The sequence below is a fragment of the Monodelphis domestica genome, chromosome 6 (assembly GCF_027887165.1).
Source record: "Monodelphis domestica isolate mMonDom1 chromosome 6, mMonDom1.pri, whole genome shotgun sequence".
Classification (NCBI taxonomy): domain Eukaryota; kingdom Metazoa; phylum Chordata; class Mammalia; order Didelphimorphia; family Didelphidae; genus Monodelphis; species Monodelphis domestica.
Genome location: NC_077232.1, coordinates 16413085 through 16436254, shown reverse-complemented (window position 1 = coordinate 16436254; position 23170 = coordinate 16413085). Strand labels below are relative to the sequence as shown.

At 41.9% G+C, this 23170-nt stretch overlaps 1 protein-coding gene across 1 annotated transcript in view; it reads right to left on the bottom strand.

The window, feature by feature from the left end:
* Nucleotides 1–12766, bottom strand: part of TCN1 (transcobalamin 1) — a 21657-nt gene extending 8891 nt beyond the window's left edge. Inside the window, exons 1-4 of the mRNA XM_056801681.1 lie at nucleotides 12614–12766; nucleotides 6991–7170; nucleotides 3720–3854; nucleotides 1377–1526 (exon numbers count right to left, since the gene is read on the bottom strand). Coding sequence (XP_056657659.1) covers nucleotides 1377–1526; nucleotides 3720–3854; nucleotides 6991–7170; nucleotides 12614–12692 — 544 coding nt within the window. The 5' untranslated portion in view covers nucleotides 12693–12766. The remainder of the gene's footprint in view (nucleotides 1–1376; nucleotides 1527–3719; nucleotides 3855–6990; nucleotides 7171–12613) is intronic.
* Nucleotides 12767–23170: the final 10404 nt, after the last annotated feature.

The following is a 23170-nucleotide window of genomic DNA, read 5'->3' as shown; positions in this document are numbered from 1 at the left end:
AATTCTATCTTGCAGGTTTTTATCACTTTGCTCTCTTCATACCTGTCTTACCCCCTTCTTTTCAGGCTCTCTTCTAGGGTCTTCATCCCTGTCATAGCCATTAACCTAGGCTATGTTCTGATCTCCCTTCTCCTTTCTCTGTGCAAGGATAGGGGCAGGGAAGATTTGGAACCCTGAAATGAGGACTGAAAGAGAACCAGTGGCAGTTGGAGAGCAGAGACTTCTGGGTGGAAAAAACTGACCTGAGGGGGTTCTGAGGAGCCTCTAGAGTTCTGACCTGGGACGTGAAGCTTGGAACGGAGGAATCACAGAAGCCATCTGAGAAGATCCTGCTTCTTCCTTGAAGCTTATAGCTGGTCTCCCTCCAAACATACATCTCCTATCTCCCTCAACCTGAAGAAAGGACATCTCAGACCCCTAAGGGGGTGGGTGGGGGCTGTGGACTCTCAGAAGGAGAGCATAGCTCCCTTGTCCTTCCCTGCCTTCCTGAACTTATTCTTTCATAATTCTCTTAGGCCAAATAGAGAAATAAGTTAAATGAGGGATTATTTTAGCTGGGAAGGGACGGAGACATCTGATTGAGCAATATTACACGCCTTTGGAATTAAGGACCTCGTAGGACTGCAACAAGGTCTCCTAGTCCCTCTTCCCTCATCCAGTTTGCCTGCAATCCAATATTAAACCTTCAAATAGTTAGATATTTGTCAAGCCTCTCAATACAAGTTAAAGAGGATATTTCAGGGACAAGGGCCAGATCTCAATAAGCCTACCTGAGGATGCTCCCTGAGGCTAGACCCCTTGCTGGGGCCTGCCTCTAGTTCCTCTCTGAGGGAGAAGCACTGAAGTCATCCAATAGTGTAGCTGACAGGAGTCCCTTTACTCTCCACATCACTCAGTGGTTACGACATTCCTCAGGCAGAGAACACCATTTCCTATCTCTATTCTTTGGCCCAGTCTATTCCCTATAACTGGAACAATCTCCTTCCCAACTCCTACTCTTAGAACCTTGGCTTCCATTGAGAACCAGTGGCAGTGGCATCTTTTCCAGGAGACTTTCCCCCGACCCTTCAGGTTTTAGTTCTATCCCTTCTAAGGCTACTTTCCATTTAATCTCCCTTTACCTTGTATGTTTAATTTACATATATCGTCTCCTCTGTTAGCATGGAAGATCCTGGAGAGCAGGGTCTCTTTCTTCTTCTTCTTTGTACTCCTGGGTCTTAGCATAGTGCCTGGCACACAGTAGGAACTTATTGAAATGCTTCTTGACTGATTGACTACTCCCTAAAACACATTCCTGGAATGATGGAGGGCAAATTTCTATTTTGATTTCACACCTGGATTTTGTGTAGAAGGGGTAGTCTGGTGCCATTACTCACCCACAAAGAACTGGCCAGCAAAGTAATACTTATTTTGTTTTACAGAGAGGTATTCAGCAGTTTGGTTGGGTAAAGTCCCATTTAGAAGACACAACGTCAAGGCATCCAAGCCAACCTGATAGTAATTAGTCAATGGGTGGCCAGAGACCCCTGACAAGAAACAAAGAATAAAGATTTAATGTATGTGTATCTATCTATCTATCTATCTATCCATCCAACCATCTATCTATCTATCTATCTATCTATCTATCTATCTATCTATCTATCTATCTATCTATCTCTATCTATCTATGTATCTATCTATGTATCTATGTATCTATGTATCTATGTATCTATCTATCTATCTATGTATCTATCTATCTATCTATCCATCCAACCATCCATCTATCTATCTATCTATCTATCTATCTATCTATCTATCTATCTATCTATCTATCTATCTATCTATCAATCTATCTATCCATCCATCCATCTATCCATCTGTTTGTCTGTCTATCTACCTACCTATCTATCTGTCTATCTGTCTGTCTATCTATCTATCTATCTATCTATCTATCTATCTATCTATCCATCCATCCATCTATCCATCTGTTTGTCTGTCTATCTACCTATCTATCTATCTATCTATCTATCTATCTATCTATCTATCTATCTATCTATCCATCCATCCATCCATCCATCCATCTGTTTGTCTGTCTGTCTATCTATCTATCTATCTATCTATCTATCTATCTATCTATCTATCTATCTATCTATCCATCCATCCATCCATCTATCCATCTGTTTGTCTGTCTATCTATCTATCTATCTATCTATCTATCTATCTATCTATCTATCTATCTATCTATTCATCCATCCATCCATCTGTTTGTCTGTCTATCTACCTATCTACCTATCTATCTATCTATCTATCTATCTATCTATCTATCTATCTATCTATCTATCTATCTATCTATCTATCTATCTATCCATCCATCCATCTATCCATCCATCTATCCTGTCTGTCTGTCTGTCTGTCTGTCTGTCTGCCTATCTATCTATCTCTCTATCTCTCTATCCATCTATCTATGTATCTATGTATCTATGTATCTATCTATGTATCTATCTATGTATCTATGTATCTATGTATCTATGTATCTATGTATCTATGTATCTATGTATCTATCTATCTATCTATCTATCTATCTATCTATCTATCTACCTAAATAATATTTTTGTCCCCTTACTCTATCCTATTCCCACTTCGCTCCAGTGCTCCCTTTTAGGTGAAGTTGATTACCAGAGACAGCATGGATAGAAAGTAGTTGAAGATATGAAATTAAAATCCAGATAGGACTTTATTTCCCCAAGAAGAAATTGGCCAGAGAGGCAAGGAAAGAATATAGACTCAGAAGGGTCCTTGGAGATCATGCAGTCCAAGTTCTTATCGAATTGGAGAATCCTCTCTACACCATCTCTAATAACTACCTCCCTAGTTTCTGCTTGAACTCTTACTGTAAAGAGGGATCTCATCACTTTATGAGGCATCTGCTCCAGTGTGGGATGGTTCTAAATGTTAGCTATTTCTTCTCTAATGCAAGAATCCTCTCTACATCATCTCTCACAGCTGCTTACCTAGTCTCTGCTTGAACACTTACTGTGAATGGGGATCTCATCACCTTATAAGGCATCTTTCCCAATGACAGATGGTTTTAAATGTTAGCCAAGTCTTTTGTTGAACTGGAATTTGCTCCCTCATAACTTTTGCCACTTGGCCCTGATCGTGTTTTTTTTGGAGTAACCGGGTGATTTACTTCCCATGGGCTGAAATTGTGAAAGTGCCAAGCATGGAATTTCATGCTTAATATATTAATTATGAATTTTAAAAATGGCTTGGAGTTCATTTTAGCCTACTTCTTGGCACACAGTAAATGCTTAACAAATGCTAATTGATTTCCCCCATCAAAAATTGAGCTATACATTTCCCATTTCCCTAAGAAACGTCTTTTAACAGAATATGATAGTTTTATTCTGTCTTCTTGTAGCATGTGGCATCTGCTTGACTGTTATACATTCCTAAATTCAGTCAGATACTGGCTGCCATTATTCTCTTTCCTGTTCATTCATGTGCCTAAGGGATAGGGAACTAGGTCTTAAATACTTCATAGTACCTGGGACAGTTCTTGGAACATAGTAGGTCCTCGTGGATACTTGACAGATTGAAAAGAAGTCATGCATATGGAGGGAGGGAGGGAAGTTAGTCTGCAAAGATGTGGTAGGATAAAGAAGAAAAGATGGAAGGTGGAAGTGGAGCAAAAGAAGAAAGAAGAAAGGCAGCCTTCGACATAACAAAGCGGTTCTTACCAATGCTGTTTAATTCCTTTCGGAACTTCACTTCAAGCTTTGTGACCAAATTTTGAGTGGTTACAAAGTGTGTCTCGCAGGCAGCTGTCAGTGCCAATATATTCAGGGCAAGTTGTCCAGAGGATAAAGTCTCCCCTTAAAGGAAAAATATATGTCTGAGTAGGTAAGTGATTTTCACATAGTTAATCTTATTAGAGAAAGAATTGGACTTGTACCCAGAAGATCTGGATGCAAATCCCAATCTGATATAGAATCATGGAATTTTAAACTTGGGAGAATACTTATTGACCATTGATGGTCCTATAAAAGGGGCCATTCAGCCTCTGCTTAAAAAATGTCTAGAGAGGGGCACCAATTTCATCTTTTTAAACCCTTAACTTCCGTCTTGGAGTCAATACTGTGTATTGGCTCCAAGGCAGAAGAGAGGTAAGGGCTAGGCAATTGGGGTTAAGTGACTTGCCCAGGGTCACACAGTTAGGAAATGTCCAAGGCCAGATTTGAACCTAGGACCTCCTGTCTCTAGGCCTGGCTCTCAATTCACTGAGCCACCCAGCTGCCCCCTACATCTTTAAAAAAAAAAACCTGATACCTTCTGTCATTGAATCAATACTAAGTATTGGTTCCAAAGGAGAATGGTAAGAGCTTGGGAACTGGGGTTAAATGACTTGCTCAGGGTCACACAATCAGTAAATACCTGAGGTTATATTCAAACCTAGGACCTCCTGTCTTTAGTCCTGGGTCTCTATCCACTGAGCCACCTACCTGTCCCATCTAGCAGCACTCTTTCTTTTTTTTCTTTGGAAATTTTTATTTAATTAATTAATTTAGAATATTTTTCCATGGTTACAAGATTCATGTTCTTTCCCTCCCCTCCCCACACTCTCCCCTCCTTCTGTAGCTGACAGGCAATACCAATGGGTTTTACATGTATTGTTGATTGAGACCTATTTCCATATTATTGATATTTGCACTAGGGTGATCATTTAGAGTCTACATCCCCAGTCATATCCCTTTGACCCATGTGATCAAGCAGTTGTTTTTCTTCTGTGTTTGTATTCCCACAGCTCTTCCTCTGAATGTGGATAGTGTTCTTTCTCATAAGTCCCTCAGAATTGTCCTGGATCATTGTATTGCCAGCAACACTCTTTCCATGAAATTATTTGACGAACCTTGACACTTAATAATTGCTTAAGAAATATTTGTTGAGAGAGAAGAATCCCCTTTAAGACAAAATAGCTCAAACCCACAGATCCAGCAAATAATCAGAGGAGCAAGATTACAGGAGGGAAAGAAGGGAAAAATATGAGTAAACAACAGAAAAAGAAAAAAGAAATTACAATTGACAGCTTCTATCCAGTGTGAATTTTAAAACTACTCCACGCTACTTAGACATACTTTAGGGGAAGATAAAGTTGTAATCTCCTAATTGAACAATGAAGGTACTTAGTTCTCACCTTATAGTGAAGCTAGAACTTTAAGCTAAGTCTATTTTTAGACCTTAATACAAAAAGGTGTTAAGTAACTATAAAGGTCATAGAAGTGTGAAGTAGCTCAAAAGATATAAACTAATCAAAGAAGGTGAGAACTAAAAGTATGGGCAGTCCTGGAGAAAGCCTTTGATGTGAAAATTTAGAGATGGAGACACAAGGGTGAAAAGTCTATATATTTGGGATTTTTTCGTCTCTCAAAATATCTTTCCCTGGAAAGTTGGATCTGGTCGATCACTTCCCGTGAGCAGCCTGGGCGCCAGTTTGATCCTGGAACTCAGCCTGGAGGAGCTCACTCAGACAGCCTCCTTGAGACAGTCTCATTGTGAGTGATAAGACTGACTTTCTTTTCCCTTGGGCTCAGGGAGGTCCCTTTGGCCAAGGCCTTTAACTCCTGCCTGGCTCAGCCTGAGCAGGAGCAATTTAAATTAACTCTTTTTCCTCTCCCTCTCACTTCTCCTTAAATTCCTTCCCTCTATATTAAATAATTTACCATAAATTTCCAGAATGACTTAGGAATTTTATTTGGAGACCATTTAAATCTAGATTTAAAGCCACAACTCTAAATTCATCTTTATACCAGGTAATGAACAAAGAGCAAATGGAACAGAGGAGGACCAAGGAACAGAAAACAAAAATGCAGAAACTCCAACGAATTAGACTCAGGCTTTGGAAGAACTCAAAATACAATTAAAAAAGCAATTATGAGAGACTGATGACAATTACCCCTGTGTCCAGTCCCTGCTCCTGAGAGAGTTCTAAGTGGAATGTTGGAACCCTCAATCCTAGACCATCCAGATGATACAGCCCAAAATACCAATTTTCATTGGTGATCACAGGCCAGCAGAACAACCCCTCCACCCTACTGGCTCATGGTCATAGGCAACAGGCCAGCCAAAATGCTCCCCTACCCTATTGACCTGTGGCCACAAAGCAATGTGGCTTCTGGAGGCAGACATCGCCCAGTGTTGGGCAATAGAGGAACATGACAAAGGACCAAAGGGCTCCTAAAATGGCAGGAGGCTAACAATTTTAGGCTAGCTACTTTTAAAGCTGAAACAAGTCTTAGAAATGACTTAGCTTAACCCCTTTTATAGAGGCAGCTAGATGAATGACTGAACACCACAATTATTTGTATTTGAATAGGGGAGTCTGGAGGAAAGCCTCCCATAGCATGGTAGGTAGAGGACTTATTTTCTTGAGAGCGTAGTGGGCCATCTTATACTCCTTTAAGTTACTCATAAAGTTTGCTTTAGTTGGGGAACTTCTCGGTAGAGTTTCAGATATTACAAAATGTGAAACAAGTGCAAGTATTGTTACCACATTTTAAATACCCCCCATCCGCAAATCTTGTGTGTTAAAGCTCTTCTCTTTGGGTGCGCCATTTTGGTCATTGTGGCTTCTTATTCAGTCCTGTCTGACTCTTTGTGATCCCATGGACTACAACTAAACTTGGGGTTTTCCTGGCAAGGGAAACTACTGAAGTGGTTTGCCACTTCCTTCTTCAGTAGATCTTTTTGTTAGACCATCAGAAGTTAAGTGACTTGCTCAGAGTCACACAGCTAGGAAGTGTCCAAGGCTGAATTTGAACTCAATCTTCCTGACTCCAGTCCTAGCACTTTTTCCACTGACCACTTAGCTGCCTCCTTAGTATGCAAAGGCTAAGCGACTTGCCCAAAGTCACCCAGCTAGGAAGTATCTGTTTTTGTGGGACACTGAATGGAAACCGTGGATGGGCCATTTCCTTTTTACTTTTCTTTAAAGGCTGGGACAGTTGTTCTTACCCTGCTCCGTGATAGTTTGTTTGACACGCTCCAGGAAGGTCTTCTCGGCTGCCTTGTAGTCTTGCCTCGCCAGTCTGAGAGCAATTAGGATGCTGGGGTCTAGGGCTGGGGAGCGCTCCTTGGTTTGAATCATCATGGTCATCAGAGGAGAGATCTTGGCCTGTTGTTTACTGTCTGCCGCTATGGAGAAGGAGGGAAAGAGAATCACAAGCATGTGTCCAAGAGGCCAAGTTCGAAGCCATTTAGTTTAGCCCTGCTCCCAATTTTATTTTTTTTAATAAATGGAAAAACAGAGTTCTGGAGGGTGATAATAGTCTATCTGGGGGCGTAAGGTATGCCATTGGTAGAACTGGAACCAGAATTCAAGTCTCATTACTACCCTTAACATCATCATAAGCATTTCTACAGCACATGGTCTTCACAACAATCCTGGAAAATAGGCACTGTTATTATCCCCATTTTACAGATAAGGAAGTTGAGTCTGAAACCTTTGCCCAGGGTTACGCCAGTAAGTTGGAGAAGGAACTGGCATATCACTCAGTATCTTTGCCACGAAAACAACAAATAGGGCTACAAAGAGTTGGACACAGCTGAAATGACTAAATACCCAAAGTAAGTATTTGAGACAAACTTTTTAGCAAAACAGTTATGCGTCTAAGACAAGATTTGAACTTGGGTTTTCTGGACTCCAAGTCCAGTTCTCAGTCAGTACTTTCTTCTTCTTCTTTTTTTCTTCTAGATACTAGGTGTGGTTTTTCTTATCCTCATCCCCATAATTCATTGCAAGCATTTATGATGTCTATGTCGGCTACATGCAAGGTACTTATTAGGGATAAAAAACCAACCAACCCCCCAAAAAACTCAACCAAAAAAAGAAAAAAAATTATCCTTGTCTTCAAGCATCTTCCATTTCTCAGGGAGATCCAATACTTATCCAGATAAATAACTAAAAGATAAACTGAGGGAGGAGGAAGAAGGGAGCCATATAGATGATCTAAGGTCTGAGTCGTTGGGGTGGTTGTTGGCCTTCTTGGGTCCCTAGTCCACAGAGGACTAGAATGACAATGAGTTTGAAAGAAACAGCAATAAGGGGGTGGGCACTGGCCAACCATCTCTAGCACAGAAGCGTATATTATGAACAAATAGAAGAAAGCGCCCAATGCATTGAAGAAATACCATGGGTTGAGGAAAGCCCATCATTGAATTCCAGAAGAAGACAATAATTCTTTGCCTGTAAAGTGACCACACTTTCTGTCCCCAAAAGAATGGACTTGCCACAAAGATTCCAAGAGTAGATGGAAGAAATGAAGGAAGAAAGAATGAAATTAGAGCTCTTGAGGGAAAATGTGGAAGAACAGAAGGAAGAAGACTTTACTCAAGGAGTGTACAGCTTCGGAGATGAATTCCTGTTGTTCTGGACAAAAATCGCCTGCGGATTCTCGACCTGAGCCCTCTGGGAATCAATACTCCCCTTGTGACCGACAGGGTCCAGATATGAACTAATAATCCTCCCCTCAAATCCCCCCCACCCTCTGCCCCATCTCCTATCCTATCAGTTGTGTACAAGAGAGACGAGAGCCTACTATATGCCAGGTACTGTGCTAAGTTACTGAGGCTGTATTTGAACTCATGAAGTCTTCCTGATTCCAAGTCCAGTACTCTATCCACGTTGCCACCTAGCTGCCCAGATCACGTCACTCTTTACCATCTTTAATTTCTCAGTGATGTATTTATGGTGGAGATTTCCTAGGGAACTTTTACCTTTCATTTGAATTTTACTCCAATCCTGGGAGATAATGTTATTATTATTATTTTTTAAAACCCTGACCTTCCATTTTGGAATCAATACTTTGTATTGGTTCTAAGGCAGAAGAGGGGTAAGGGCTAGGCAATGGGGGTGAAGTGACTTGCCCAGGGTCACACAGCTAGAAATGTCTGAGGCCAGATTTGAGCCTCCCATCTCTAGGCTTGACTCTCAGTCCATTGAGCCACCCAGCTGCCCCAGATAGTGTTATTTTTTCATTTTACTTGTTTGGTCATTTTTCAGAGGCATTCAACTCTTTGTGGGGATTTTCTTGGCAATGACACTGGAGTGGTTTGCCATTTTACAGATGAAGAAACTGAGACCAACTGGGTGAAGTGACTTGTCCAGTGTCATAGCTAGGAAGTGTCTGAGGTCAGATTTGAACTCACGAAGATGAATCTTCCTGATTCCAAGGTCAGTGTTCTATCCACTGCTCCACCTGGCTGCCTAAAGATATTATTATTATTATCTGCATTTTACAGTTAAGGAAATGGAGGCAGACAGAAGTTAAGTGCCTTGTCTATAATCACCAGCTAGTAAGTATTTTTTGAGATCAGGTCTTCCTGTCCAGGCCCAGCAGTCTAGCCACTGTGTTACCTAGCTGGCCCTTGGAAGTTTGGGAAGTTTGTGCCCAAAGCCACAGAGATAATGGGCATCCTACGTGGGATTTAAGCCCAGGTCCTTTGACCAAGGAGCTAGTGTTCTTCCCTTCTCTCTAGGGACAGCAATAACCTTATCAATGAGCTGGTGAATATGTTTCAGGCAAATTAACCAGGGCAGAAAGACAGGAAGCAGAGGAAGGTTGAAGTCCTAGAGGCAGGTGCTAAAGAGCTCTGGAAGGGACTTGTCTGATCCTTTCAGCTTAGAAGAGCTGATTGTTAAATATTCAGCATGAGCATTTACATCCAGAAAATGGGCAAAGGCTCTATCTAAATCAGGGTTGCTGAATTGCTCTGTTGCTTGTCTAGACATAAGAAAGTCTCAGACAAAATGTCAATATTGAGATTTTAACTTAAAAGTATGTTCCGGGCACATCGTCTCCCCTAGAGTCCGAGTTGTTAAAGATTTACAAGCACACCTACGCCGAAAAGGGTCGAAGAAGTGCCTGCCTTGGGAGAGCAGCAGGACTGAGCCTCAAGGAAAGGTTTAGGAGGACAGATAGGAAAGTATCTTGTTTGTCCCTGAGGTCAGGGGCCTTACAACAGCGCCATGGGCTGCCCTTTACGGTCCTCATGGACCACCCAAAGACCCCACAGCGACAGAAGACTAAGAAGCGAGACTCATTCCCTTCTCTCGAGCTCTTCTCTGTCCTGGCATATGGAGGACTCAGTTTCCACTGACTGTCCCTCCTCCTATTGAACAGGAGCCAAGGCTCAGGGTGGTGAGGGTGTGTTGGGGGCTGGGATGGGGTGCTGCCAGTGAGCTCACTCCTGGCCCCCACAATGAGAGTACTGTGTTGTCAACTTTCGCTGGATACTTTTCACAACATCCTGTTTGGCAGCATTCCTAGAGTGGAGAGCTCTCCCCAAGTTCCTGGTCCCCACCGTCCAATCAGAGGCCTCAGCTTCTGCCCTTCATGTCCGCTTGAGGTGTTTTTGTGCCTTTCCTGATGACTCCCTGGCCCAGGGCTCATGTTTCTCGGAACCTTCAAGGTTTAGGATGAGCCTCCCAAACAACCATCCTTGTAGGAGGGTGATGAATATTCTCATTTTAGAGAGGATATTTATGCTCAGAGGGCTTCCAAGACTTTCCTAACACCACCCAGCAGGATGTGAACCCAGGACTGGCCTCCAAGTCCAGCATGCTTTCTACCACATCGGGCAGAGGAGCCCTAGGAAATCTTCACGGGAGATACATAACTGAGAAACGAAGGACGGTAAAGAGGGACCTGGGCAGCTGTGTGGCAAAGTGGATAGAGCGCTGGGCTCGAAATCAGGAAGACTCATTTTCTTGATGGACTGTGTGACCCTGGACAAGTCATGTAACCCTGTTTGCTTTGATTCCTCATCTCTAAAATGAACCGAAGAAGGGAATGGCAAACCGCTCCAGTATCTCTGCCAAGAAAACCCTAAAAGGGCGTCTTGAAGAGTTGGATACAACTGAAATGGCTCAACAATAACAGTAGCAATAAAAGAGTGAAGGGGCTGAGCCAGATTCCTCATCTGTAGAATGAGGGGGTTGGACTTTGTGATCTCTAAGCTCCTTTTCCAGTCTAACTCTAGATCCTTGCATTGTGTGGATATGAGAGTAACAGTTGGTCAGTCAACAAACATTTACTACTATGTGTCAAGCACTGTGCTAACCACAGGGGATACAGAGAAAGGCCAGAACAGTCCCTGCCTTCAAGGGGGTCACATTGTCATAGAGAAGGTACATGTAAAAACCAGATGATCTGTACAAGGCAGATACAACTTTTGGCTAGAAGCTTTTATGTCTATGACCCCCATCATTAGCTACATGAGAAGACTAGAGAGGAAATATGAACACACCCCAAGTAGGAAGTTGCCTTATAGACTACGTTGCATATTCCTGACCTGAAGCATGAACCCATTGTACACTTTCACCAACAAGGATTCCATCTCCAGTGATGGGGAACTCATTACTTTTGATACAATTCTGGCTGTCTTAGAACACCAAGCTTTTGAGCTTGTCACTCAGCTCTAGAATAAAAAAGGTGGAGAATAAAAGCCTAGAGCAGGGGTTCTTAACCTGTGACGGATGAACTTGGCTAAAATGTCTTTTTTTTTTTGTTAATTATATTTCAGCAGAATTGGCTTCCTTTGTAAATGTGTAAATCGATTTCCTTTTGAAAAAAGGGTGCATGGGTGTCATCTGACTGTCCAAGGTATCTATGATACTAAGAACTTGTGGGAATAGAGCATGAAGTCCCATTTGCTTGCCGTAAAGCAGGTAAAATAACAGCTCCATTTTACAGATGGGACAAACGAGGCTAGGAGAATTATAGAAATAATAATGTACAAATGATAATAGAGAGGCAGCATGATATACTGGATAAAGTGTTTAGTCAGTTCAAATATTGCTTCATATTGTAGTAGTAAAAATGAATAAATACTCCTAGTATTTAAAAATATATAGGATTTTTAATAATCAAAAGAGAGGGAAAAGAAAAAAGGTTATTTCAGTCAAGTGAGCAGAGCAAAGAGAGCCAGCGATTCACACCTGCAGCACTTTACCAAAAGCACAAGCTCCAAAAAAAGAGCCCTGTAGCATGGGTCTCCGCCAAATTGATCTCCTAAGCATCCTTATGTAACATGAGGACGTAACTTAAAAGGATGCTGGGAATGTAGCTCAGGTGTGGCAAATTTTCCATGTCTGACTGTATGACTCTAGGCAAATCACTTAACTTTTCAGATCTGTTTCATTATCTGTGAAATGGGGATGTTGGAGTTGACTTCCAATGTCTTATAGCTTTTAAATGGATGAGCCTAAGACTTGCCCAAGATCACGTAGCTTATAGGGATAGCTTCTTTGCTTCTTTCTCATAGCAGAGTTTTATTTCTATTATACTATTTTGTTTCTCAGAAGGAATGACACCACTCCTCATCTCTCTGTCTGTCTCTCTGTCTCTCTCTTTCTCTCTGTCTCTCCGTCTCTGTCTCTGTCTCTCTCTCTCTCACATACACACGCACACACACACAGTAGGAGCACTCAATGAAATAGCCTCTAATTCCTGCTCTCAAAAGGCAAAGTCATTAATCGGTGAGTCTGGAGTATGATGCTCCCTTGAATAAGCTAGGATTCGCCCTCACCCTCATGGGAGTTCTGGGAATATACTGCTCTGGGCTAGAATTCACTTACCACAGATCTCACAGAGGTGAGCAGGGAAGAGGAGGAAGAGAAGCAAGCCCACCAGGGGCAGCTGTTGGGACAGTCTCATCTCTCCAGCTGGGATCTCCTCTTCTCCTCCACCTGGGTTAGATTGGAGTTCGAGTCTGGGTACTTATAGGACAATGAGCAAGGAAGGACGGGTGCTCCTCCCTTGTGTTGCCTCACCCCTTTCTGCCAGACCGATGTTGGGCAAAGGCCAGGAGGGTAACTGTGCCAATCAGTTCTGAGGAAGGAAGGAGCCCAGGAATGAGTCAGAGATGGTGTGGATCTCAAACTTCCCCAGAGCCTGAGAGTTGCTGTCGTCCACTTATGTCTTCTTGTTTGGTCATTTTCAGTCCTGTCCGGCTCTTTGTGACCCCATTGGGGATTTTCTTGGCAGAGATACTGGACCAGTTTGCCATTTCCTTCTCTAGCATGTTAGAACCCGAGACAAAGGGGATAAAGTGACTTACCCAGGGTCACACAGCTAGTTAAGTGTCTGAGGCCAGATTTGAACTCCAGAAGACGAGTCTTCCTGACTCCAGACTCTGTACTCTATGCACTGTGTCACCTAGTCCCCTTCTACTTACGTCTGCCACACGTTAACTGAAAATCATTGGAACATGGCCTCAGTCATCCTTTCTGATCTTTAGACTCGGTCCTCAAGTACTTTACCTTCAGCTGAGTTCATAGGGCCACAGATTTAGGGCTGCCAGAATCCTTAAAGGTCCCATATTTTGATGACTTTGAGGTCTCATGGGCAGTGGCTAAAACTAAGTATTTCTCCATTTCCTCATCTGCAAAATGGAAATGGTGACAGCACTTGTCTCAGAAGGCTGTGGCCAGAATCCAATGAGATATTTGTAAAACGCTTTGTACATCTTAAAGTGCTACAGAAAGTTAGGTATCATCATCTAGTCCAATTCTCTCATTTTACAGGAGAGGAAACTGAGGCTCATTTTGTCTCTGTATCCCTAGAAGTTCTTCCATTACTTGGGACCTAGTAGGAGCTTAATAAATATTTGTTGCTTGATTAACTCACTACGTGGCTGCTCATAATGAGTGGGATAAAGCAGGAGAACCCTTCTTATGAAGTTGTGCCACCAAGCCTGCCCCGACATTCCCTTGCCCTCCGCCTCTCTAGCTGTGGCTTTCCTTTCCACCATTGTGGCCCAATTTCTGGTCTAAAACAGGAACATGTTATCCCTCCACCATGTTGAATGGACAATCAAGGTTGGAGTGGGACAGCTGGTCTAGGCCATGAGACATTAAGTATTAGGCCAATGAAGGGCATGATTGAGCTGGTTTGGGCAAATGCATTCATTCAGACATTTATTCAGTAGTTATTATTGTATATTATGCAGTGATAGAGAGAGAGAGCTGGCTGCGGAGACAGGTTCAAGTCATGCCTTTGACACATACTGGCTGTATGCCTTTGGGCATGTCACTGAACTTGTCAGTGCTCCAGGCTGTTCTCTAAGTCTAAAAGCTGGACATGTGCCCATTTGCCTTGATAGAGGGAATTTCCTAGAATGGAGTGCCCTCCTCCAAAGACATCTCATGTTGGGACCAGGGAACGATGTTTACTGGAGGAGATATAGAAGAGAAAATAGTTCCTGTCCTCACCATAAAAATAGTTCAGAATATCACAAATCTGGAGGTAAAAGGAGTTTTAGAGGCCATGTGATCCAACTCCCTCATTTTATTTTACTTTATTAATTAGCTTATTTTTTTAAACCCTCCCCTTCCATCTTAGAATCACTATATTGGTTCCAAGGCAGAAGAGTGGTAAGGGCTAGGCAATGAGGGTTAAATGACTTGCCCAGGGTCACACAGCTAGGAAGTATCTAAGATCAGATTTGAACTCAGGATCTCTTCTCTCTAGGCTTGGCTCTCAATCCGCTGAGCCCCCCCAACAGCCCCCTAACTCCCTCATTTTAAAGATGAGGAAACTGAGGGAGGTGAGGTGACCTACTAATTGTTGTTCAGGGAGTGTGACAGGCAGGATTTGAATCCAGATCATCTGACTCCAAAGTCAGTGTTATTATATTTCACTGATGGAGTTTAGAATATGTAGATAGATATAATAATGATCAAATATGACAGGTGATTAAGAAGAGCATGAAGAACTAGGAGAGAAGGTGAAGGTGGTTTAAAGGTACGTGGAGCCGAGATGACATTTGGACTGAGCCCCAAAGAATCCTGGGCTAGAAATTGAGGAAAATGTTGGAGGGTGTGTGTGTGTGTGTGTGTGTGTGTGTGTGTGTGTGTGTGTGTGTGAGTGTGTGTGTGTGTGTGTGTAGATCACTCCATGTGTAAGGGATTGTAGTGGGAACAAAGGCTCAGAGATGGAAAAACTTGGGTTGTGCCCAAGGGAAAGCGAGTAGTCCAATGGGATTGAGATTTGGATTTAGTGTCCAGGAAGCCCACTGAGCAGGATGAAAGAAGGCAATTGAAGGGTAAATATCACTGAGCTTTCAGGTGGCAGGAGAAATCCGTGGAAGGAGCTGTTCCAACAACAGCCACAGCTCTGCTACCATTTCAGCCAGGACAGCTCAGTTTTGCTTTCTTCTTCCTTGCTTAATCTTTCAGAGTTTAAAATCCCCTCTTGGGGGAGAAAGTAGCATGCCAAGAGTCAGGAGGTCTTGGGTTCAAATATGACCTCAGACACTTCCTAGCTGTGTGATCCTGGGCAAGTCACTTAACCTAGTTTGCCCAAGTCTTTCCCTTCAGGGTTAGAATTGTTACTAAGACAGAAAGTAATGGCCAACTGGCTTTGGAGCTAGAAGTCCTGTGTTCAGGTCCTATCTTCGTAACTATCTCAGTGATGTTGGGTAATCATTTAACCTCTGTGGTCCTCAGCTTTCTTACATGTAAATGTGAGGAACAGAGTAGAAGGCTTCCAAGATCCCTTCCAGCTTTGTCTATTCTTCTCAGCCATTCCTTTGAGCTATGTCTTGAAAGAGCTATTCTTTAACCCTCATATCCCAAGAAGACATCAGGAGCCCAAGTTCTGTACTGTACCTAAGTTCTAGGTTACAGTGAATTTACTACAAAGTTGCCCTGAGATGAGGAGAGGGACTGAGAATCTCCCTATGACCTCAGGTATGAGTTTTCTTTACTGGCCTCAGTTTCTTCATCTGTAAAATGAGAGTGTTGGACTAGATGGCCTTTAAGGGCCCTTTCAGCTCTAACTGATCTTATTTTTATTTCTTCAGCAAAAATCTGAGCTCTTTTTCACCGAACCCACGTTAGAGTCCTGGGGGTTTCCTGGTATTTCTTTTGTGACAGGAAGAGGATTACCTTTGACTTCTCTTCCATTTTATTCCCCCCCACTGGAAATGCTGAACCATGGTTGTGGCCACTAAGAGCTATTTGGGGGGAGATGAGAAATCTGTAAGGAATCAGAAAAAGTATGGTTGGAGACTGGAGCTACTAAAGATGAAAAAGGAGTTTTGGAAGAGCTTGAGGCCATAAGGTCATATAGATCATAAATGTAAAGCTGGAAGGCACCTCAGAGGTTATTTAGTTTACTGTAGTCATTCTACTGATGAAGAAATTAAAGCCCACAGAGCTTAGGTCACCTGCCCTGGGCCATACAGCTGTTGTCAAATGAAATTTGAACCCAGATCCTCTGACTTCATTCAGTGTTTTTTTTTTTTTCATTGTACCATGCTGTGGAGACTGCTAAATGGAAGATGCTCTGAGCAGGCAGTTATAAATTTGAGACTAGACTTGGAACAGGTGTATAGGGCTGTGATAGAAACCAGAGAAAATGGTCAAAGCTCTCTGAGAGAATGCTGGGTATAGACACCAAACTCTTTGTTTGGAGTAACAAATCTTCATGATTGGGCAAGGCTTGAGTTTTCAAAGCCTTGCCCATCCCATCCCTCAAGGCTCACAGTGACACAGTGTGATCCATTTTCAAGGATTCCTGTCCAAAAGTCATCTAGAGGTTGGATTTCAATGATCTCATAGGATAAGCCAGTTTGGCTGCCTTACCTGTAAGGACAAAAATTCATGCCTATATCTTAGCTAGGGAAAATGAACTCTCACTCAGTGGGTATGTTTGTACTGGCTATATATAGAGCAACATGCTATATACCAGTGATGGTGAACCTATGGCACAGGTGCCAAAGATAGCACATAGAGTTCTCTCTGTGAGCATGAGGCTGCCTTCTGCCACTTCCTCTGGTCCCGAGTTTGTTAGTAGAAAAGCAGAGGGATTTGGGCAGAGATGTTCCTCTCTCCCTGTGGGTTTTAAAATTAATATACAATAACTCAAATATTATATTTATAATATTTATTGATAATAATGAAAGTAAAAAAGAACTAGTTAAAAAAGGTGCTAACCCAGCCTGCTTACAAAAGAAAGAGAACAAGAGGTAGGAGCTACAGAACTTATAAAACAATAATGTGATCACACAAACGTGGAGGTGCAGGAGAGATTAAAGGGAATTTTGGGAAATACTAAGGGACTTCTGGGGAATGAAGTCCAAGAGTTCAACATCTCCATTTATACATACTTCTCTACCATGCCTGATGACACTTTTTCATATCACCTGTCCCTCTGCCAAGCAGCCCAATGGAAGCACATAAAGGGTAAGGTGGGTGACTAACAGGCAGGAGAGCTGGAGGAGAACAGGGTGCTTGGTCCACTCCCCTCCCCCTCTTTACTGTCACTGAGGACATTCCTTACTTCACCCACCCTCCTTCTAGCTGGCCAAAGGGACCACTTTCTCCCTCCCCTGTATGGGGTAAGGAGGGGGAAGGGTGTACCCAGCATGTGGTGGGGAGGGGAAAGGCATCCAGTTTCAGGGGGGGATGCATGGCACTCAGTCTGGGTGGGGGTGGGGACTGGCACTCTGTCTCTAAAAGGTTCGCCATCACTACTACATGCTATACTATATATTGGCTATATACTAGGGCAGCAAGGTGGCACATTGGGTAGAGGTGGGAAAAATCATTTATCTCATCTTAAAGAAATGTCATATTTCACCAATGTGTGCTAAATGGATGACTTTCAGATGAACCCCTCAGGCTAAAGACAAGCTGTTTAGGTTGAAATGAAGATATTTTTTCCCTTCTTAAGCCTGGTATATAGCAGGTGCTTAATAAACACTGATGATTGTTTGATGTAGACCATCTTCTTTCAGATAGCCTCTCCTCCCTTGGCTCCCATTACACTGTTCTCATTCTCTTTTTTTCAGCCTATCTGATGACTTTGCCATCTTTCTCATGAGTTCTTCATGCCCACTAGACATAGCACTCCCTGAAGTTCTGTCCTGAACCCTTCTCTCTTCCCCTATATGATCTCATCTGCTCTCATGGATTCAGTTATACTCCTTCAACTACACTCAATTGTACTGTTGTAAATACGACTCCCAAACCTATACATCAAGCCCCAATTTGGTCCCTGGACCCCAATCTTGCCTCTCTAATTTCCCTGTAGATCTCCCTATATAGCACTTCTGCCAGCAGCTCAAATTTAACTTGGTCAATGCAAGAGATGCTCTGAAGGTAGAACAAACAGGAATTAGCAGGAAGATCAAGAACAGAGATGACAAGTTATAGGCCCATTTCATGAATGAATATAGATGCAAAAATCCTGAATAAAATTTTAGCCAGCAGATTATACATTATGGCCAAACAGGATTTATACCAGGCACACAGGGATGGTTTAATACAAGGAAAACTATTAATAAAATTGCTTGTATCAATAAAAAAGTAACAAAACCATAGGATTATATCAATAGATGCAGAAAAAGCATTTGATAAAATACAACACATTCCTGTTAAGAACATTTGAAAGTGTAGGGATGAGTGGGTTTTTCTTAGAATAATAAGAATATACCCTAAACCATCAACAAACATCCATAATGGGGATAAGTGAGAAGCCTACCCTATAAGGAACAAAACAAGAATGCTCATTATCATCATCATCATTTTATATTGTACCGGGCAACGGCTTCACCTTGTGAGGGTAGCCATCGGGTCGACGTCGACCCCTGGTGAACTAGGGCTTTGCTCACCCAGCATGTGAAGACTGCTTCGGCGGAACAGGCGGAAGAAACCAACAAGAAGGTTCAACGGCTGAGATGGCGATGCAGCAAGGCACTGTGGAGTGCTTAGGGCGTGATGGAGCACAAAAGACAACACGGCCATCCAATGCAGCTGAGGAAGTCTCCAGATGTAATAACTTTTCGTGCCAATGGATCCAGGCTTCCAACGCCGAGAGAGTGGGACTGTCTCTGTGCATCGACTTTTCCACTTAAATCTTCATGCACAGGTGTCTTTATGCACAAAAACGCACAAAGACAATCGTCATCCTCGGTTCAAGAGACAACCAACAGAAATGCTAGCAATGTCAATAAGAGAAGAAAGAGAAATTGAAGGAATCTGAATGAGCAAAGAGGTAATAAAACTATCTCTTTTTGTAGATGATATGATAGGATACATGGAAAACCCTAAGATTCAACTAAAAATTAGTTGAGCCTATCTATAACTTTAACAAAGTAGCAGGATATCAAATAAGTTCACATTAATCATCAGCATTTCTGCATTTCACCAGCAAAATTCTTCAGAAAGAACTAGTAAGTGATAACTCATTTAAAATAACCATAGAAAGAATGAGCATCATATTTAGTACAGGGGTGAGACAGGAAGGAGTTCAAGTAGACACCTAGATTTTGAGCCTGGATGACGACGAGGAAGACACTTGGGAAGTTATGAAGAGGGGAGAGTTTTGGGGGAAGGTTAATGTTTTCAGTTTTGGTCTTGAACTTAAGATGTCTATGGAATATTCAAGCCAACATATTCAATAGGCAGTTTGGGATGTGAGAATGGTGATCAAGAGGAAATCAGGGTTCCTTAAGTAGATCTGAGACTCATTTGCATAGAGATGATAATTGATTTCATGGGAGCTGATGGGTTATTAAATGAAATAGTAGAGAGGGAGAAGAGGACTCAGGCCAGAGCCTTAGGAACACTTACAATTGTCAGATATGATCTAGGTCAGTGATGGTGAACCTTTTAGAGGGGCAGGTTTGCCTGAAAAATGTTCTCAGGCATGCATGGAGAGGGAGAGGGGAACAGCCCAGGCCCACATCCCTCTTACTTTCTAGTAACAAACTCTGGTGAACTCTGTGCTGAGGTGACAGCACATGAGCCCACAGGGAGGGTTCTGAGTGCCCCCTCTGGCATACATGCCATAGGTTCACCACCACAGACCTAGATATCTAGCAAAGGAGAATAAGTGAGTGATCAGACAAGTAGGTCAAGGATCAGGAGACAATTGTGTCTCAAAAACCTCAAGAGAAGACAGTGTCATAGAGAAGAGGGCGATTGACAAGTCACAGGTAGCAAAGAGGTCAACAGTGAGAATTTGAAAAAATGATTAAATTTGGCAATTAGATTATTTGTAACCTTGGTGAGAGCAGTCTCAGATGGATAATAAGGTGGGAGATCAGGCTGAAGAGGGTTAGAAAGAGAATGAGAGGAAAGGAAGGAGAAGCATTGACTACGCCCCTAAAGTTTCTCTTGCAAGACTTTGTAACCTTAAGCAATGCTTTTCAGATGTCTTTTGGCAGTATCATTTACTTTTCAGATGAATGCCCAGAAATGGTTAGTTGCTGTCAAGTTTGACAATCTTAGTTCAGCTTGAATAGCTTAGAGGATAGCAAACTTCCCTTTTCGCAAGGAGAAGAAATAGCTGTTTCAGTGGGTGTAAAGAAAAAAGAAAGATCTGTGATACTAATTGTGAATTTTTTTAAGATCCAGAGAAAATAATGAAGGAGGGAGAATATGGGAAATCTAATAGGAAAGTTGAAAATGTGATCAGATAAAGTCAATATAAATATTTCATAGAGTTGGAAACAAAGTCAGAAAATCAGTAGACAAGCCCAGATAAGGACTCCTAAAAGCTGTAAGGATTCTGATACAAGTAACAAATCTTGAGGCTTGGTCAAGTCCCAGCTATCTCTGAAGCACAGACATTCTAGAAAAGTTAAGGGGGACAAGAAGAATCTGAGCTCTATATTCCTGAACTTAATTCAGAAAGACTTCCCCTAATAATTGGCTAAACAAGGAACAATTTACCAATGAAATTCATAGGATCATAGATCACAAGAAGAGATTTTAGAGCTAGCTAGTTCAACCCCCTGATTTTACCAAATGAGGAAAATGAAGTCCCTAAAATAAGATGACTTTGCCAAGGTCACACACACAGTCAGTAATGGAGGCAGGCTTTGGAATCGGGTTCTTCCAAGTCAGTGCTCTTCCCACGGTATTCTATAAACTCTATTTAGAGAATCTAAGAGAGGCATGGAACTTCAAACTCCCAGACACATAATTATAGAATTTCAACATAACAAGGAAAACCCTTCTAACAACTTTAAGCTATAAGGAAGGCAGATGTGATGTAACAAGGGCCAGAGGTCAGTACTCCAGCAGGCTTTTACAGGAAGATGAAGACCAACCAGAAAAACTGGAATGTAACAGACAGAGAGAATTTATAGTCCTGGGCCATGAACTTAGACTCTACACCCTTCATTTTGATAGATCGGATGCCTATCACAAGAATAAAGAAACAAAGGGACCAAGAATCCACAGGAAAAACAATCTCATACATCAGAGAAAGATTTGTAAGGGCTCAGGCTTCCAAGTTCTAGAAGTAAGGATTTAGAACAATAATCATGGAATGAGATGAAACTGTTGACTCTTAATATAATAATTTTTAGAGTCTGTGAGGAATTTCCTAAGAGTTTTTTGAATCAGAGGAGAGTAAAAATGAAATAGATACAGTGGTATAAAATGTGGGGCATTTGGGTTCATGAGGCATAAGATTGGAAGAAGACTTTTCTCTAATCCCTATGAGCTCTTGAACCTCTTCAAAACATCAACTATGTGCCAAAGATGAAGCAATTTTAATGGTTTCCATGGTCTAGGAAACCCAAGATCCATAATAAAGTTGTTTTTTTAACCCTTACCTTCCATCTTGGAATCAATATTGTGTATTGGTTCCAAGGCAGAAGAGTGGTAAGGGCTAGGCAATGGGGGTCAAGTGAATTGCCCAGGATCACACAGCTGGGAAGTGTCTGAGGCCAGATTTGCATAATAAAGTTTTAAATAAGCCTAAAGTCAAGAACTTAAGCTCATAGATCTTGGGTTCACTTGGTACCCCTCTTTCATCTCCTACACCACTAGCAGCAAGGTGAAACTAGCAGATCCAAGGGCACAACACAGGCTTCTTACATCAAAACTCATCTCTCTAATCTGTTCCTCATCCATCATTTCAGTGATGTAGAGATCCTAGCTCCCGGAAGCTAGAGAGTGGAAGGCTGATCAGGCCTTGATAACCAGCATGACCACAGTCCCTCCCAAGTAGAAGAAGTAGCCTACCAGGGGGCTGTTACCCCAAAACACTGGCACTGCAAAGCTCTGAATTGCCGGTAATAGGGAAAGCAGGCTCTGAACGTCTGGTGACAGGCCAAAGGACTAAGGAACTGAGGGAATGGCACAGGGTACCAAGACTAGATATTATACAACTGGGGGCAGGGTAGTGAAGTACTTCATCAAGCCTGAGGGAAAGAACTCACCATCTAGCTGAAGTCATTTCTGAGGACCCAAAAGGCAGATACCAAGGTTGACAAGCTATGGATCACCCAGGGTGAGAGGAAGTTGAGACCTTTTGAGATCCAGCATCCAAGGAAACCACAATCAGAGAAGAGGGAGTTGGGAAGTGAGGAAAACAAGGGAGAAAATTTGATTTAATTTAACAGTAGATAATATAAAATACTTGGAAGTCTACCTGCCAAAACACACCCAGGAACTGTATGAACTTAATAACAAAATATTTTTCACACAAATAAAATCAGATCTAAACGACAAGAAAAATATTAATTGATCATGGGTCGACTGAGCAATGTAATAGATGCTCATATTAGGAGATTTATGGTAATAGGACAGGAACACCAGGAAGCCAGCTAAAGGGAAGGCTGGATCTTATACTCCTAATATGAGCATCTATTAAAGTAAATATAATAAAAATGACAATTTTACCCAAACTAATCTACTTATTCAGTGCCATACCAAACTACCCCAAAATTATTTTATAGTAGGAGAAAGATAATAAAATTTACCTGGAAGAACAAAAGGTCAAGAATATCAAGGGAATCAATTAAAAATGGGAAAAAAGTTAGTCCCTATGTTTCACAAACTAGCCTCAAAACTCAAGAAGTAGAGAACCCTACCAGATTTATTTGATGAGACTTTATGGTTCTCATCCCTAAACCAAGGAGAGATAAGACAGAAATACTACAACACATAAGACTTTTGGCTAATGTAGTTAGGGTACAATGACAAGTAGTGAAATAAAATGTATATTTCTTTTGGACAAATTGAATAATCCTAATATAATTTATATATTGTTTTAAGGTTTATAAAATACTTTTTATATATCATCTTCTTTGATTCTTACAAAAGCCCTGTGAGTAGGATAGGAAACTGAGGTTCAGAAAGGTGAAATGATTTGCTTATGGGTGGGCCTAC